Consider the following 18,070-nt stretch of genomic DNA (forward strand, 5'->3'; position numbering starts at 1 on the left):
TTTTTGAGACAGAGTCTCAATCTATCACCCAGGCTGGAGTGCAGTGGCACGATCTCGGCTCACTACAACTTCCACTTCCTAGGTTCAAATGATTCTCCTGCCTCGGCCTCCCAGGTAGCTGGAATCACAGGTGCATGCTACCACACCTGACTAATTTTTTGTATTTTCAGTAGAGATGGGGTTTCACTATGTTGGCCAGGCTGGTCTGGAACTCCTTACCTCAGGTGATCCATCCACCTCGACCTCCCAAAGTGACAGGATTACAGGCATGAGCCACCACACCAGCCAAGTTTTTTCTTAAATAGATCTCCTCCCACTGGAATATAGTTATCTACAAATATTCAATAAATATAGGCGTAATGAACAAATTTTGCCCCTACATATCTATTACAACTGCTCTCTTGAAAATCACCTATTTCCCAGAGGTCTTAAATAGGCTTCTTCAAGCCTCACCCTCTCTAACTCAGTTGAATTATTTTTAAATTTTTAAAATTTTAATCTTTTTAAAGACAGGAGTGCAGTGGAGTGATTATAGCTCACTGTGATCTCGAACTCCTGGGCTCAGGTGACCCTCCTGCCTCAGCCTCCCAAGTAGCTGGGACAACAGGCATGCACCATCATGCTTGCCTAATTTTTTATTTTATTTTTAGAGATGGAGTATTGTTATGTTGCCCAGGCTGGTTTTGAACTCCTGGCCTCCAGCAATCCTCCTGCCTCAGCTGTCCAGAGTGTTGGAACTACAGGCATAAGCCACCGTGCCAGCTGACTCAGTTGAATTTAATTCTCTCCATCACTTCCCATCTTTGTTCCTATAGCTCTGTTTCTTCTGCCTCTCTTTCATGGGCTCCTTTTCTTTTGATTATCAAAGTTAAGGCAACAGCAAGGCTCTCTATTGGACCTTTCTGCCTCTCCTCCCTCTGTGCATTCCCAGTGATGGCAAATACTACGATTCAGCTATCATCTCAGACCATTTCTGGTAAAGATCTTTAGGTTATGTGTCAAACTATAGTTCTTGGGCCAGGTATGGTGGCTCACATCTGTAATCCCAGTACTTTAAAAGGCTGAAAGGGAGGTTCACGAGGTCAAGAGATTAAGACCAGCCTGGCCAACGTGGGAAACCCCATCTCTACGAACAATACAAAAATTAGCTGGGTGTGGTGGCGTGCACCTGTAGTAGTCCCAGCTACTTGGGAGACTGAGGCAGGATAATTGCTTCAACGCGGGAGGTGGAGGTTGCAGTGAGCCGAGATCGCGCCAATGCACTCCACCCTGGGTAACAGAGCGAGACTCCGTCTGAAAAAAAAAAAAAAGAAAAAGAAAAAAACCTATCTACACATACATGTATAAGACATGAGGCAATGATAAGTGGTGATTAGTGTTCTCAAGAACATCAGCCACAGTAGCGAATAGTGACGGAGACGGCTCGTTTTTGATAGGGTAGCAGATAAGTCCGTGGGGAGGACTTTGTTGAAAAGATATGATGACTTGTAACAATCTGAGGGTGGGGGAAAAATTTCAAAGAAGGTAGCCCAGAAAAGCATAAAGCCTCTGAGTTGTTCAAGGAAGAGAAAGAAGGCATGTGTGACTGAACCAAGCAGAGGGAATGAGAGATAGAGGCAGCCTCTCTGCTTGGGAGGGACCAAGGAGCATGCAGAGTCGGCTTGGCCAAGGAAAGTTTCTGAGTACAATGGGAAGCCTTTGGAGGGTTTTGAACGGGCGTGAAATAACTGACTTAATGTTTGAAAAGATTAATCACTCTGGCGACTGTTGCCAATACTTTTGAGCTGGGAAGCCACTGGGAGATTTTGAGCAGGAGGGCAGCATGAAGTGACTTGGGTTTTCTGAGGATGATTTGGGCTGCTGTGTGGAATAGTGACGGTCATGGAACCAGAGTGAAGTGGCAGCATCGGGGGCTCTCAACAGTAGTGCAGGTGGTAAATGCTGGTGACGGGAAAGAGAGAGAAGGTGGTGGGAAAAAAAGGTTGAATTTAGGATAATTTTGGAAGTTGAGGTAGGGTTAAGGCCAGAAATTTATATAATTTGGGGGCCCTTATTTATGAAAAACCATAAAAAATTATGACTACAACGTTAGGTCCTAATGTGAATATTTAGAATAAGAAATCACAACAAATTACATTTTTTAAACACCACAAACATCAGAAAAATGAGATATTATTAGTTCACTGCCTGACACAGCTGTGTAATTGTGTTCCTTTATGTTTCTGGCTGCAAACTCCTTGATTGCCTTTTCATATGACCACCAACAATATCATTACATCTTTTATTACGGCTAGATGAGAAAACTTTTAGCTTCACAATTGGCTGTTGATAGTGACACATCTCCAACTTCCTCTATCTTTTCTTTAAGCAGTACTTCTCTGTAAGGAAACCCTGAGAGCAGTGCCTCTCAAACTTTAGTGTGTACCAGCATTTTCTGAAGGGCTTGTGAAAACACAGATTGCCGGGCCCCACCCCTAGAGCTGGGGATTCAGTGGGTCTGAGGAGGGGCCTGAGAATCTGCATGTCTAACACGTTCCCACATGACGCCCATGCTGCTGGCCTGAGGACTTGACTTTGAGAACCCCAGCCCTTTGATCTTCCTCAGGTGCCTCAGGTTACCCCCCTCTACCAGGTAGTTTCTGAGATAGGGTGGGTAGTATAGGGGTAGAGTGGCCTGGCAGCCTGGATCATGGTGGCCTGTGAGCTCGGAACGATGCAGTATCTTTTGTTCAGGTCCTTCTCCTCAAGCCTCAGGGCAGCGTCCGCCTGCTCCTTGAGGTCACCAGGGCAATAGTTTCCCTGGGCACTGAGCAGATGTGAGGTGATGCTGGCAGCACCCAGGCGCCAGGATTACCGCTGCCTGCAGTCCTCTGAGTCCCCGGCATGTGGTCGAGTTATGGCTCCCATTCTCCACGCTGCCCACCCCAGTGTGCAGAGGACACGTCAAGCCATGGAAAGTTAAACTTCTTTTGTTTCATGTAAATTTGCATCTGCAGCAGATCCCACGGGATTTGCTGATGGACTGGAAGTGGGATGTGAGAAAAGGAAGTGTTAAGGGTGACTTCTAGGTCTGGGCCTGATGAATTGAGCAATGCTGATGCCATTTCCTGACATGAGATAGAATAGTAGAATTGCAGATTGGTGGCTCATGAATTTTTTTTTTTTTTTTTTTTTTTGACATGGAGTCTCGCTCTGTCACCCAGGCTGGAGTGCAGTGGCGTGATCTGGGCTCACTTCAAGCTCTGCCTCCTGGGTTCACGCCATTCTCCTGCCTCAGCCTCCCGAGTAGCTGGGACTACAGGCACCCGCCACCACACCTGGCTAATTTTTTTTTTTTTTTTTTTTTTTGTATTTTTAGTAGAGACGGGGTTTCACCGTGTTAGCCAGGATGGTCTCGATCTCCTGACCTTGTGATCCACACGTCTCGGCCTCCCAAAGTGCTGAGATTACCGGCGTGAGCCACCGCGCCCGGCCTGGTGGGTCATGAATTTTATCTGTATTCGTTTCCGCTGGCTGCCATCATAAATTATCATGACCATGGTAGCTTAAAGCAACAGAAATGCATTCACTCAAACGCTGGATGCTAAAAGCTCAACATCAGTTTCATTGAACCAAAATTAAGGTGTGGGTAGGACTGTGCTGCCTCTGGAGGAACTGGGGGGAATCATATTCCTTTCCTCTTCTCGCATCCAGTGCTGCCAGCGTTCTTTCATGTGTGGCTACATCACTGCAACCTCTGCCTTTGTGGTCTCCTTGCCTTCTCTTTGGTGTGTATCAAATCTCCCCCTCCCTCTCTCTTATAAAGACACTTGTGATTGGGTTAAGGGACCATCAGCTAATCCAAAATAATCTCTCTATGCCAAGATCCTTAATTACATCTGCAAACCCTCCTTCTTTATAAAGTAACATTTATAGATTCCTGGAATTGTGCCCTATGTCTTTGGGAGGCCATTATTCATCCTACTACAAAACATTAAGTTTGGGATTCTTCTTACACATCCAAGTGGAGATTGGGAAGAATTTATTAATGAGTGATTAAGAAATAGAGCAGTAAGGAAAGGAAAGAATGTTTCCAAAGCCTCCATATGTAACAATAAAATTCTCCTTATGATCAGGGAAACTTTTAGGACAGAAGAAAATGAAAATAGGGAAAAGTTGGAGCACATGGAAAATCTAAAAGTCATTTAAATTGTGTTTGTTTAATTATAGATAAATGCATCATGCTGCCTTTCAAAGTAAGTTAGTAGAGGACAAAGATTAGGTCAAATAAACAAATTCTGTAGAAGATCTGATATTCCATAGGGATAATAAATACTGAGTGGCATTAAAAGTCAAGGGAAGTAAAGATAAAAGAATCCTAATGAGATGTATCTTACCTTCAGATTTTCTTATTCTATTTATTATTTTACCAGACACTCCTGAATTTTAAAACTAGTGTAATTATATGTAAGGAACAAAATGTCACAGGAGACAAGGTTACCTTTGAAAGTCAAAGAACTCATGTTCTGAAATGTAAGATACATAGCCTTTACCTGCAAGAGCTTTGTTCAGTATTAATGTTTGGGATCATGAAGGGAATCTGTGATACTGCCATGGTTGCTTAACTGTGTGACATGCTCTATATCCAGACCTATAGCTAGCTGTGCATTAGAGAGTAGGACTATGTCACAGCCGTATAAAGGCATTTTGTGTAAAAATACATGGTCAATGAAGGACTTCAGATGGAGAATCATGATTTATGTTTGTGGCCAAAAATCAGGGTTTTATTGTTTGCTTGCTAATCTATTAATTGGCTATCCACCATGAAGCAGTCTTACATGAAGGGAAATAACACAAAGAGATATCTTTTTTCATCATTATGAATTAATGAATGTACATAGTGCTCAGCAGATACTGTAGAGAAATTCTAGAGTTTCCTGAGTTTTCTGTGCACATGAAGTAAATATAAAACTTTCACATCTTTCAATCCTCTAATTTCTGCATAGGTGTATTTTCCCATCATTTAATTGAATAAAGGTATTTTCATTTTGTTTGGGAAAAAGTACCAATTACTTAAAACATTATTTGAGAAATACTTCCTAATGTGATATCAAATATTTTTAGTTGGTTTAAAAAAAAGCTACTCAATTATTTGACTCTAAATAACTTTTATTTGATGTTTCTCACTTTAACAACAATTAGTTGTTAAAGGGTCCAGGTGAAAACATTTTACTCTGGCCAGGTGCAGTGGCTCATGCCTTAATCCCAGCGCTTTGGGAGGCTGAGGCAGGAAGATTACTTGAGGCCAGGAGTTCAAGACCAGCCTAGGCAACACAGCATTCCATCTCTACTAAAAATTTAAAAATTAGCCAAGCAGGCCAGTGTGCACCTGTAGTCCTAGCTACTCAGGAGATTCAGGTGGGAGGATTGTTTGAGTCCAGGAGTTCAAGGCTGCAGTGAACTATAATGGTGCCACTACACTGCAACCTGGATGACAGAGCAAGACCCCATCTCTACAAAAAAAAAAAAAAAAAAAAAAAGACTCTAAGATACAGTACTAACTTCTAAGCAATAATAAAGAGATGGCATTGGGGTATTAATGGTTCTATAATCATTTCTAAAATACCCAGACAAGAACAAGGCAATAACAACAATGTTAATGATTAATTTTAAAAATTATCTTATAGCAAGCTACCGACTAGAAATACTATAATCAGTTGGACATCCAGCAGGGTGGATCATGTTATGGACTCCGTGGCTCGGAAGTCGGAAGAGCACTGGACCTGTGTGGTGTGTACTTTAATCAATAAGCCCTCTTCTAAGGCATGTGGTGCTTGCTTGACCTCAAGGCCTATTGGTAAGACTGAATTTTGATTTTGAGTTTGTTACATTTCTAAGAGGGTTAATTATACAAAGTCAGGAATATATCTTGCTCCATCTTGATATTCCATAACTATATAAAATTTCTTTCTCAAAGGTTTAAAGGAATTGCCAGTTTTTACATGTAAACCATGCTAATATTCTGTTGAGTATTTTTTTTAACAGGGAGGGAAAGCATGTTTGTGCTATAACAGTATGTGCCTTTGTATCTCAAAAAAATGGAGATGATCACATCTGTTCTCTACTGTTTCTAATGAATTATTCAATAAAGCTTTGTTTTATGCAGATTTCAGCAACTTTCGAGTTTGTTATTCAGTCCAAGTGTTTCATAAATTGAAAGGGAGGATTTCTGTAAGAATATCTTTGCAGGTGGAATAGAAAAATGCTGAATTTTTTCTCTTCTTTATCCCTTCTACCCCTTGTTATTAAAATCTTTATCCAGACAATTGTACTGATTTCATTGAAATCCTTCAAAATAACTCTTTATAGCTCACGATTTCATGCATTTAGAGCGTGTAAAACCTCAGAGGAAACCTGTGATTAAGAGCCATCTCATTGCAGCGGCTTCTATTGTGTTCTCAAAGTGTTATTTCTTTCTTCAATTAGAGATGAGAAAGTTCATTCCTGACTTACGCACCCCCGCATTGTGTCAACTGTCATATTGTGTTTTGTTCCCTGGGCCAGAAAGGCAGACATCACTCCTTGCACAGCTTTGCTGTGCTGCATCTCCTATTTCCATCCCTCCTTCTTCAGTATCCTTCAGCAGAGATGGAGCCCATGGAAAAACACAATCTTAGGTTGCCACATTGATTTCAACATTCTGAAATGCATTTATATGTCTCATTAACTATTTTCTTGTTAATGTTTCTGAGTCAGAAAGACATCTTAATGATAATATAGAATGTATTATAGTACAGATTCCAAAATCCTAGGATACTCTGTTGAAACATTGTATTTAATAGATGTTAAGTCTGGCCGGTCGCGGTGGCTCACACTTGTAATCCCAGCACTGTGGGAGGCTGAGGCAGGTGGATCATGAGGTCAGGATATCGAGACCATCCTGGCTAACATGGTGAAACCCCATCTCTACTAAAAACACAAAAAATTAGCCAGGCGTGGTGGCGGGTGCCCGTAATCCCAGATACTCAGGAGTTTGAGGCAGGAGAATGGCGTGAACCCGGGAGGCGGAGGTTGCAGTGAGCCGAGATTGCGCCACTGCACTCCAGCCTGGGCAACAGAACAAGACTCCGTTTCAAAAAAAAAAAAAGATGTTAAGTCTTTGTGATTCATCTTTACTTATTTTAAATAAGCCTTTCACTTTGTCTTGTCATTCCTTGTCATTCCTAGTAGTCTAGAAACAGGTCTCTAACTGCTGACCTAAAGCTTTATGGGATATCATCTCTTAACTACCACTTTTTAATGCTTTGCCTAATATTAGCAAAACTGATAACTGAATGACCTTTAAATGCTTAAACATAATAAAAAGCAAATATAAATCTTTGTTAAACCCATGTCTGGGTTTCTGAAGTCGAAATTTTGCATTTTACATAATATTTCATTTCCTAGCCAGAAGATGATTAATTCTAACTTGTCTGAGCTAACTTTGTGTTATTAGTTCTATATATTAGTTCACTGTAATAAAGTGAAGTAAATTTTTTAATCAAATAAAAAGATGTTTCACATAATCAGTATGTTATATTTATGGGACTGTTGCAGAATTACTTCTCTCTCCTTCCAGATTCAGTGCTCAAGAATGAGGAAAATTCTACTGTCTTTAGCCACTTAATGAAGTACCCGTGTAATACTTTTGGAAAACCTCATACAGAAGTCAAGATCAACAGGAAAACTGCATTTGGAACTACAACTCTTGTCTTGACTGATTTTAGCAATAAATCCAGTACTTTGGAAAGAAAAACAAAGCAAAACCAGATACTAGATGAGGAGTTTCAAAACTCTCCTCCTACCAATGTTTGTTTGAATGATATACAGCACCCCTCCAAGAAGACAACAAACGATATAACTCAACTATCCAGCAAAGTAAACATATCACCTACAATCAGTTCAGAATCTAAATTATTTAGTCCAGCACATAAAAAACTGAAAACAGCCCACTACTCATCACCAGAGCTTAAAAGCTGCAACCCTGGATATTCTAACAGGTATGATGCTTTTAACCTTGGTCTTTAAGATAATTGCTTTTCTTTTTTTTTTTTAAAGACGAGGTCTCACTCTGTCACCTAGGCTACAGTGCAGTGGTGTGATCTCAGCTCACTGCAACCTCTGCCTCCCACATTCAAGCGATTCTCCTGCCTCAGCCTCCCAAGTAGCTGAGATTACAGGCACATGCCATCGGGCCCGACTAATTTTTGTATTTTCAGTAGAGACGGGGTTTCACCATGTTGGCCAGGCTGGTCTCAATCTCCTGATCTCAAGTTATCTGCCCACCTCCGCCTCTCAAGGTGCTGGGATTTACAGGCTTGAGCCACCATGCCCGGCCGGTTGCATTAAGTTTTAAGAAGACAGAAATTGTCCCTTGGTAAGGAAGTTGAATTACTTTTGGTAACATGAATCAAACCCTAAAAGACTATTATAGTAGTCTGTCTCCCTTCCCTTCTCTAGATTATAATGTTAGAGAAAGGAAGGAAATGAAAAACGTAATTTCCTACACGTATGAAAAGTTGGGTTTTTTTTTTTCTGACAATAACCATACACATGATCAATACAGAATATTTGGAAAATATTGTAAGGTATAAAGAAAAATATTTGTCACCCATAATCATACTGCTTATCAATAACCAGTTAGCATTTTTTAATATTTCCTTCCAATGAAAGATAGTCTTCCAAAAGGGGAACTATTTTTTATAGAAGTTTAGTAAGTATACTGTGTTCTAAAAGGAGGGGTCTGAGATGCCTGTAGTGACCTTTCTGTTAAAGAACGTGGATGGATCTCAAACAGTCATGCGAGATGGTGTTTATTTTTATTTTTATTTTTTTCTTTGAGATGGCGTTTTGCTCTTGTCGCCCAGCTGGAGTGCAATGGCGCAATCTCGCCTCACTGCAACAACACTCGGCTAATTTTTTTTGTATTTTTAGTAGAGATGGGGTTTCGCCATGTTGGCCAGGCTGGTCTTGAACTCCTGACCTCAGGTGATCTGCCCACCTCAGCCTCCCAAAGTGCTGGGATTACAGGCGTGAGCCACTACGCCTGGTGTTGTTCTTTAACTAAAAGTCCTAAAAAGCATACTTGCTACTTTGTATCTGAAATTCAAAAGTTGCAATTCTAACTAATAAATACTACCAGAGCAGATATATTTTATAGGACTTCCAGCTACATGTCCAGGAGAACACCCTCATTTTTGTCACCTGTGATACAGAAATTTTAATACATAATGTCATCCTCTCTTTTCCTTAATGATTATCGGCAGCTCCTGAAACAATTTTCTGTTGACCCTCCTTCCCCCTTTATCTGGCCCTCCCAGTCCCTTTATCTGGAATTCCTAACTATGGCAACCCGATGTCATATCTCCAACACAGGACACATTTCTCCACCATTTTCTTTTCTCAGCTGCTTTCTTTTTTCCTTCAGAAAGCAGCTGACTTACATCAAGCATTTTTAAATAAGTGGAGAATTTATAACACATAAATGGAGGGTTATCCTCCCATGTATGTCTTTTCTTGCCAGTGGGAGACAGGCAGAGAAGGAGTTACAGTCATCCCTCGGTATCCTCGAGGGATTTGTTCCAGGACCCCCCAGGATACCAAAATCTGCAGATGCTCAAGTCCCTGATATGAAATGGCATAGTCCTTGCATATAACCTATGCACACCTTTTCATATATTTAACTCATCTCTGCATTACTTCTTATAATACTGAATTCAATGTAAAGGCTGTGTAAATAATTGTTATACTGTATATTTTGTGTAATTTTTTTATTGTTTCGTTATTTTTTGTTTCCAAATATTTTCGATCCAAGGTTGGTTGAATTCATGGATTGGGAACCTACAGCTATGGAGGGATGTACTTTGGTTGGGACCTAGAGTAATCTCAGGTGGAATTCTGAGATTCGCTGGCTTTTCCTCTTATTAGCTGTGCCTTTACTGATGGGTAGATGCCTTCTCTCAGCGGTGGGGTGAGGGACCATTTGGTGTAAACTCCTAGAGCAACCTGTAGGAATCCTTAAGCTTATTTCATAACAAATTCTGAGACAGTCTCTGCTCAATAGATGTGTTTACTCCAAGTTTCCTATTCCAACTCTAAATTTACCATCAGTTAATCCTGATGATTTATCCTTGACTGGTTTTTTTAATGTTTTGTTCATAATCATTTATGATAACTGGTTTAACTTTTGTTCATATACTCACATTTGAAGTAAGCTAAGGGGGCTAAACTTTTAACTGACTGGATAAATCCACCACCTTTTCACTTTAACCCTAATTAGTGCCTCATGATAGAAGTTCATTAAGGAGTTAACTAAGAATGTTTGAGTTGGGAGGCTGTCCTGGAACAGAAAATCATTTCCAAACAGTCTTTTCTGTTCCATGGCTTAAGTGGAAAGTAGAAGTGATCATCTTAAAATATTGTGGCATTTGTTGTACCTAGATGAAATATCTTGGCATATTTTTATTTCCTTAATGCTTTGTAGAAAATCTCAGACATTTTAACTAATGAATTAGGGATTTAAAAAAACATTAATGTAACCTTAAATTTAAATGATTTCTTCATACGCCATTAGTAATAGGATCATATGATTAATCACAGTGCCCAGCATTACTTAGGAATGCTGCAGCCTGTGTATGTATTGAATATAAGAACACCAGGACTGAGACTCCACAATCAATCAAGATCAACTAGCAGAATAAATGTCAAGTGATGAAATAAATTCACCCAGCAGCCCTTCTGCACCCAGCTACTTTACAAGGAATAAATTGCAAATTACTGTCATTTATTTCATTTTTCTCCTTGTCTGGCAGCTATAGTGTTCATCTTGTGGACAAGATGCCTAGCAGAAGCTCACAACATAATACTATTAAAGCAGGTGGTCCATTCATAATTTATAGCCAGTTTATTTTTTCTTTAATATGATATGATAATTACTTTGACTTTTGTTCTCTTAATTACTGTTCTCATTACCACACAATCCGTGCAGTGTTGATGAGGCATATTTTCTGATTGGTCTTGAGATAGATGTGTATTCCATCCAGCTATTGGCTTATAAATTAGATGATTGAACCCATTTTTAAACAGTTAAGAATAATTACTAGAAACAGTTTAAGTTGTCGATCCAATTACTGTAAACACAGAGCAAAACACAGTGATGCAGTTTCAAAGAATGCATGTGTTTTAGGTTGAAATTTTTCCTGCGTTGATGCAAAGGCTCACATAGGAGGGTGAAATGACAATAACAAAATCATTAATATTTTCTCATGTTTGCTGCCATCAGGGGTGTTGAAGATCTGTCTTTAATCACCAGTGCAAGTACTGACACCATGTCCTTGTCTCTTGGTTGTTTCTTGGAGTTTTCAGTCACAGGATTTCAGAACCACCTGGGGCCGTCCAGAATGAGTCATTTCACTTTTGTTTGTTTTAATCCTCGAAATAATCCTGTATGACAAAATCTACATTCAGTGAGACCAATTAATCCAAAAAATTCAGACAGTATTTTTATTATAATGAATCACCCTATCTATAAAATGAGTTAAACCAAGCTTGTCCAACCATAGGCTTGTGGGCTGGATGGCTTTGAATGCAGCCCAACACAAATTTGTAAACTTTCTTAAAACATGAGTTTTTTTTGTGATTTTTTTTTTTTTTAAGTTCATCAGCTATCACCAGGGTTACTGTATTTTATGTGTGGCCCAAGACAATTCTTCTTCTTCCACTGTGGCCCAGGGAAGCCAAGATTGGACACCCCTAAGTTAAACTGTGATAAATTGACCATGAAAAAATAATATTCACTTTAAAATTACAGATCTGTGCTTAGTAATGTCTTCCTTCTTGAGGATAGTTTTTGTCTGGTCTCTGTTCACTTTTATTTATTAATAAGTATTGAGAATCTATTATGCCTCAGGCATTGTTCTTGATTCTGATGACATGTACATGAGCAGACTATAGCCAGCAGGGCCAAATCCATCCCACCACCTGTTTGTGTAAAGCTTTATTTACATTTGTTTAGATATTATCTATGGCTGCTTTTTGTGATAACAAACTTAGACCATAAGACCAGCAAGCCTAAAATACGTTATCTGAAAAGGTTTGCCAGCCCCGATCTATTGTATTAATAGATCACTTATAACCCAGAATTAATATTCAAAATGATGGTCATGATCACTAAAACGAACAATTCTGTATGCTACATTTAAGTAAGAAATCTGCTACATTTTAGAAAGTTTTTATAAAACAAAGAGGAACTAAGATGTCCTCAGTTAATCAGAACATTTAATTATCCTGGATAATGTTTTCTATCATAAAATTAAGATTAGCTGTGCATATTTAGAGCCAGTGTGATCACAGGTGGCATTAGTATCTTGGTTACATTACTTCAGTGCTTCATAACTTAATGTGCATACGAATCACCTGGGAATCCTGCTAACATGCAGATTCTGATTCTGCAGGCAATCAGGAGTAGGGGTGGATACGTCTGTGTTTTCTAACAAGCTCCAGGTGATGCTGCTGCTTCTGGTCAGTGGACCACACTCTGAGTACCAAGAATAAGATCACACGTGGCTATGTTGTTGTTGTTGTTGTTGTTTGTTTTTTGTTTTTTTTGAGACGGAGTCTTGTTCTGTTGCCAGGCTGGAGTGCAATGGCGCGATCTCAGCTCACTGCAACATCTGCCTCCCGGGTTCAAGCAATTCTCCTGACTCAGCCTCCCGAGTAGCTGGGATTAGAGGCACCCACCACCACGCCCAGCTAATTTTCTATTTTTAGTCGAGATGGGGTTTCACCATGTTGGCCAGGCTGGTCTTGAACTCTCGACCTCAGGTGATCCGCCCGGCTCAGCCTCCCAAAGTGCTGGGATTACAGTCGTGAGCCACCATGCCCAGCCTGTGGCTATGTTTTTAATTTAATTTTTAAAGGAAGAAATGGAGTGGAAGGCAGAAATGAAGGCAGAGAGATGACATTTGGGCCTCTCCTTTCTACTTTAATCCTACCTTCTACCTTGGCCCTTCTCCCCAGAAAAATTTTAATACAGAATCTAAACCTCTCCCTGGATATGTGGAACCCTGGAGCTCTCTAGGTTGAAACAAGTAGGTTAGAAAATGTTCAACCGTTATCCAAAACAGCCGCCTCTAAAATAATATATAAAACTGTTTTTATGTCCACACAATTTTTAATAAGAATGCATCATTTCATTAATTTTGTTAATATTCTTAATCTTTTCTCCTTTAATTTTAAGAGAGCATTGTTTATGAACCACTTGCTTTAATTGTGAAATCTCTTGACTTCTCTACAACTGTCCAGATATCTGGCTTCCCTTGAAGTTAAAGTTTTGGAGGAGATTGGTGAAATGGAGTTTTGGAGGGGGTTGGTGAACTGAAAGGTTGTGGAAAAGAAAAGTCCTCTGCCTCTCAGCTTTCCTATTTCTGGTCTGGTATTACCCATGACTCGAAAATACAGCCACCACCCCTCTACCCTGGACAAGTTACCATCAAAATAGTTGCTGGTGAAGTATTTAATGGTAACGATTTATTTAACAATGCCTGCAGCTGCTCTTATTTTGCAAATGGCTATTGAAGAAACCTTCAAAAACTGCCCTCAGAATGTTTGAGTTCATCCCAGCAAACATTTTCAAAGCAGTATATTTAAGCATCCTTTATATAAATGAATTTCAGTCCATTTAATCACAAATAAAAGATTGCATTCTCTGAACATTTCAATTAGATATGATGCATTGAGGCATCATAGAAAGAAGTGTGTAAAAAATGCAGTTTAGGAAGCAAGGAAAAAGGGAAATCACCTTTGATTTTTAAGTATTTTTAACAATTATTTAAGAATGATATTTTTGTTCTTTAGATATTTACCGAAAAGATGAGAATGGATTAACTGTTTTATCATTAAAGAGTTAAAAAAAAATAGGAATATTAAGAGGTGGACTTCTGGTTTTAATGAATGTGAACACTTTCTCTTCAACCAGTTTATTAAAAAACTAATTCTCTTAAAGGCATTATTAAAATACGCACAACACAGAAAATTTAAATAAGCTTCTTTTCAAAAAGAAAATTCTGTTTATACAGCTACAGTACAAGGCCAGCTTCTAGCCTGTGTACACTGGGTATGAGGACAACCTCCAAATACTCTTGATCCTAATTATGGGGGAGAATAAAGCTTCCCTGCTAGCTTTACAAAATTCACATTTTTGCTCTCTGCCAGGCAGCCTGTTTCTTGCAGGAATATGATTGCGACTATTATAGTAGCCTTGATCAAAGAAAAGCATAGAAAATTGTCTTGAAAGTGGACAGCAGAGAGAGTGATTTCTACGGCCTTGTCAGAGCCATTGATGAGAGTTTGCTACCAATGAGAAAATAATTAGAGAAGATTGTGACTAGCTACTTTGGGGCCAGTGGGAATGGAGAACCTGGACTTGAGAATATTTTAGAGGAAAAAGAAGTGGCTACAGTGTGATATTGGGTAAGAAAAGAACTGAATATCACAAATGAAAAATAAAATTTGATTTACTGGATACACAGTCCGGCTGCTTTTGTTCTTTAGAAATTTACATTACGTGTTTTAGGTACATAGGTAACTTTGGAAATAAATTAGAATTACCTGGGAAAACAAAGAATAAAGACAGCCTTTTGCATAATGACCTAATGTTAACGAGGTCCACTTTTTGATAGAATTTCTTTGTACAAGTGAAATTCTGACATGTGGGGGTAAAGTCATGTGAATGGTCCCTTAGCACTCCTATGCTGTACTTATTTTGTAACCTGTCATTACAGTGAACTTCAAATTAATATGACAGATGGCCCTCGTACCTTAAATCCTGACAGCCCTCGCTGCAGTAAACACAACCGCCTCTGCATTCTCCGAGTTGTGAGGAAGGATGGGGAAAACAAGGGCAGGCAGTTTTATGCCTGTCCTCTACCTAGAGAAGCACAATGTGGATTTTTTGAAGTATGTGTAAGATTTATCTAGCTTACTAAAATGTAATTAAATGCTTTGGTTATTAATGTATAACAAATAGCAATACTTTCCTAGTTTTACCTTTTACCTTTAAATTTGAAATAGCCATATTGGCATTCAGTTTAAAGCTTGAATGTTGACTAACTTAAAATTCAGATGTTCAGCCACAAGAAATTTAATAAAATAATAGCTGTTACATTGTTAGAGTATATCATATTTATAATCACAAGTCTAGAAGTGTTGCCCTTAGCTTGTAAAGTTAGAAAGACACTGAGTGACTAGTAAGTACTAGTAGTACATATGTGGCTAATAATCCAAGGTAAGAATTTGTTCTTCCTAACTTCAGCGCTACATCAAAACCTTTGGTTTATGCATTGGATAAAGGTTTATAAGAAAAGCAATTTACATGCCTGGGATTTACAATAACCTTATCAAATCCTACTTAACCACACTTGACCCAAAAAAGTGATGGCACAATAGCAATTTAGCTATAGGCGATTCCTCCTGCCTTTCCAGTCTGTGGATGTATCCCTAAAGATGAACCTAAGATAGGAGATAAGAACCTGAGGTCCGTTTAGTCGGTCTCACTTCCGGTATTCCTCGGTGTGAGCATCTCATCAGGCTGAGTGTGATTCTAATGTTCAGAGATAGATATTTTTTCTAGTTACTCTTCATCTGGAATAGAACTGAAAAAAGAAAATATTGATATGTTTCAGTGCTGGCGCAAAGATTTTCTGGTTGGACTTTTTGAAAGATCAAATATCTGTCTTCAATATGATACCTTCTTAAGGAATTTCCCGGGGAAAACTGGATAGTGATTTTAGACCTCAATCTCTGAACACAGTGTAACTCTGCCCTACAAAATCCACAGATTTCCTCCTCAAGAAGCTTTTATAGATGGAATGGGAAAATATTATTAGCAATATTCATGGTATTGCTAAAAATATAATAGCCTTTTTCATATCACTCTTGAGGTCAAAATTAGTAAGAATAATATAATAGAATCTGTCTAATTCAGTCTGGGTATTTGATTCTTTCTTTTCCTAAGGAAGTTTAATATTAAAATCATGACAAATCTTTGATCTTACAGGGTTTTTGTTGTTGTTGTTGTTTGATTTTTTTAGAGACAGGGTCTCACTATGTTGCCCAGGCTGGTTTCAAACTCTTGTGCTCAAGCTATCCTCCCACCTCAGCCTCCCAAAGTGCTGGGATTAAAGGCATGAGCCACCGCACCTCACCTGATCTTACAGGTTTAACTGAAACAGACCTATAGCAGGGATATTGGTGATTACAGCAAGATTTTGATAGTTTTCAATTATTCTTAACAAAGTGAAGAAACTTCTGTAAATATACCTTTAGACAAAGGGAAGCTCAGAATTATGGCCATTTTCTGCGTGATTCAAACAAATTTGTAAGAGAGATGCTTCTTTTAGGATATAAGCTTTTTTAAAGGTGACGACTAATTACTTGTCTATTTTACAATGTCAAATTAATGATAACAGCAGTGAAGACTATATGGCACTAATCACATGTGCCTAGGGTTAGCCTGTACATCATGATAACTTTTGTATAAACTTGTAAATTTACCTTTTTTTCCTGCAGTGGGCAGATTTGTCCTTCCCATTCTGCAACCATGGCAAGCGTTCCATCATGAAAACAGTATTGAAGATTGGACCTAACAATGGAAAGAATTTTTTTGTATGTCCTCTTGGGAAGGAAAAACAATGCAATTTTTTCCAGTGGGCAGAAAATGGGCCAGGAATAAAAATTATTCCTGGATGCTAATATCTGTAGATTCTCTGGCATTTAGTCTCTTCAAACTGTGTATAATGTTTGGTCCTCCTCTGTTTCATACAAAAGTTGTAGAATATCTATGATACATTGAAAAGTTACTGCAATATTTGAGAACTGTTCTTTTTTTTTTTTTCTTGTGTGTGCCATCTTTCCATTGTTGGCTACGTGTTTTCTTTTTGCCTTGATGAACGTTCTATGTATTTCATCGGATATACAGCATATTCCATTTAGGATGTGTATTTAATGCATTTAGTAATGACAATAAAGTGTTTTTAGTATGCTTTTAGTCTCTTGTAACTGGGGAGAAGCAGTGTTTTTTTTTTTAGGAAAGGATTATGCGACACAATAAAATAAGATATTCTGTCTGTAGTGAATACATTTCTCGTGTACTAACACTATTTATAATATATGATTAAAGATATTTCTTGTTTTATTAAATAATAAGAAATAAGATCCCCTTTATGAACAAGTCTATTTTTAAAATTCTGTTCAACCAACATTAAGTTCCTGTTAGATGCTGGGGCGATGCCACACCTTGTATGACTTCAAATTTGTGTTCTCATGTAAAGTGATGTGGATGCAGACTATAAAAGTAACATTTAAGAAAAGAAGAACTTGCGTGTAGCCATTTAAAAGAGAGGTTGATTTATATTTTTCTAACGCCCTCTCCCCACTGCTTGTATTTAAATTTTAGCACAGATCACTATGATTGTTCCTCCTCGATAAAAAGTCACTCTTAAGGTGTTTCTGTATGCTTGTAAAAAAAAATCCTTTCAGAGCTGGTTGAATCTATTTTTTTTAAAGGACAGCACAAAGGTGGCTTGAACCACTTTCCCGTTCTACCACTAATTTTTCCATGCAGAGCTATAGAAGTTAACAGCATATGAAATTACTGGCAAGAACAAAACATGTTTTATAGTTTTATAAGTATTTTGTTTTGACTCTACACTGAAAAGACAGGACCAACCTAGAATGAGTGATCTTCACCCAAATTGCTCAACATGGCAGTGACTCTACAGAACAGACCAGGAACTGGACTGGACAGTTGACAATCTTAGCTGCGCTAATGTGAAGTACATAGTACATTAGGAAGGAAACTGCAAGCTAATTGTGCAATAAAGAGGAAAAAACGTCCACTGCAAAAAGGACTTCCATGAAGTCTGGTCTCCAAAAATGTGCATGTTAATTACACGAAAATGTAAGTAAATGAAACAATAGGTTATATGATAAACGTACATCCTTATCCTAATAAGAAATGTACAGGATCTATATGAGGAAACTTTTTTTTTTGAGA

General features: G+C 38.6%; 1 protein-coding gene and 1 long non-coding RNA gene across 5 annotated transcripts in view; one reads left to right on the top strand and one right to left on the bottom strand.

Moving 5' to 3' along the window:
• NEIL3 (nei like DNA glycosylase 3) overlaps positions 1-17,152 on the top strand; it is a 54,917-nt gene extending 37,765 nt beyond the window's left edge. For both annotated transcript variants that reach the window (XM_004040663.5, XM_063705650.1), the window contains exons 7-10: positions 5,667-5,836; positions 7,598-8,018; positions 14,799-14,973; positions 16,585-17,152. In XM_004040663.5, coding sequence (XP_004040711.1) covers positions 5,667-5,836; positions 7,598-8,018; positions 14,799-14,973; positions 16,585-16,767 — 949 coding nt within the window. In that variant the 3' untranslated portion in view covers positions 16,768-17,152. The remainder of the gene's footprint in view (positions 1-5,666; positions 5,837-7,597; positions 8,019-14,798; positions 14,974-16,584) is intronic.
• The window catches only part of LOC109026438 (uncharacterized), a 39,953-nt gene that overhangs the window by 2,904 nt on the left and 18,979 nt on the right, over positions 1-18,070 (bottom strand). Inside the window, exons 2-5 of one of the 3 annotated variants that reach the window (XR_008678906.2) lie at positions 16,570-16,657; positions 15,546-15,668; positions 14,835-14,944; positions 11,343-11,460 (exon numbers count right to left, since the gene is read on the bottom strand). This is a non-coding gene — a long non-coding RNA (uncharacterized lncRNA). Of the gene's footprint in view, positions 1-10,902; positions 11,461-14,834; positions 14,945-15,545; positions 15,669-16,569; positions 16,658-18,070 lie in introns of those variants that run through there. The other 2 variants (XR_002005470.3, XR_008678907.2) reach the window with 2 other exon arrangements.

This window comes from Gorilla gorilla, chromosome 3, assembly GCF_029281585.2.
Source record: "Gorilla gorilla gorilla isolate KB3781 chromosome 3, NHGRI_mGorGor1-v2.1_pri, whole genome shotgun sequence".
Taxonomy (NCBI): Eukaryota; Metazoa; Chordata; class Mammalia; order Primates; family Hominidae; genus Gorilla; species Gorilla gorilla.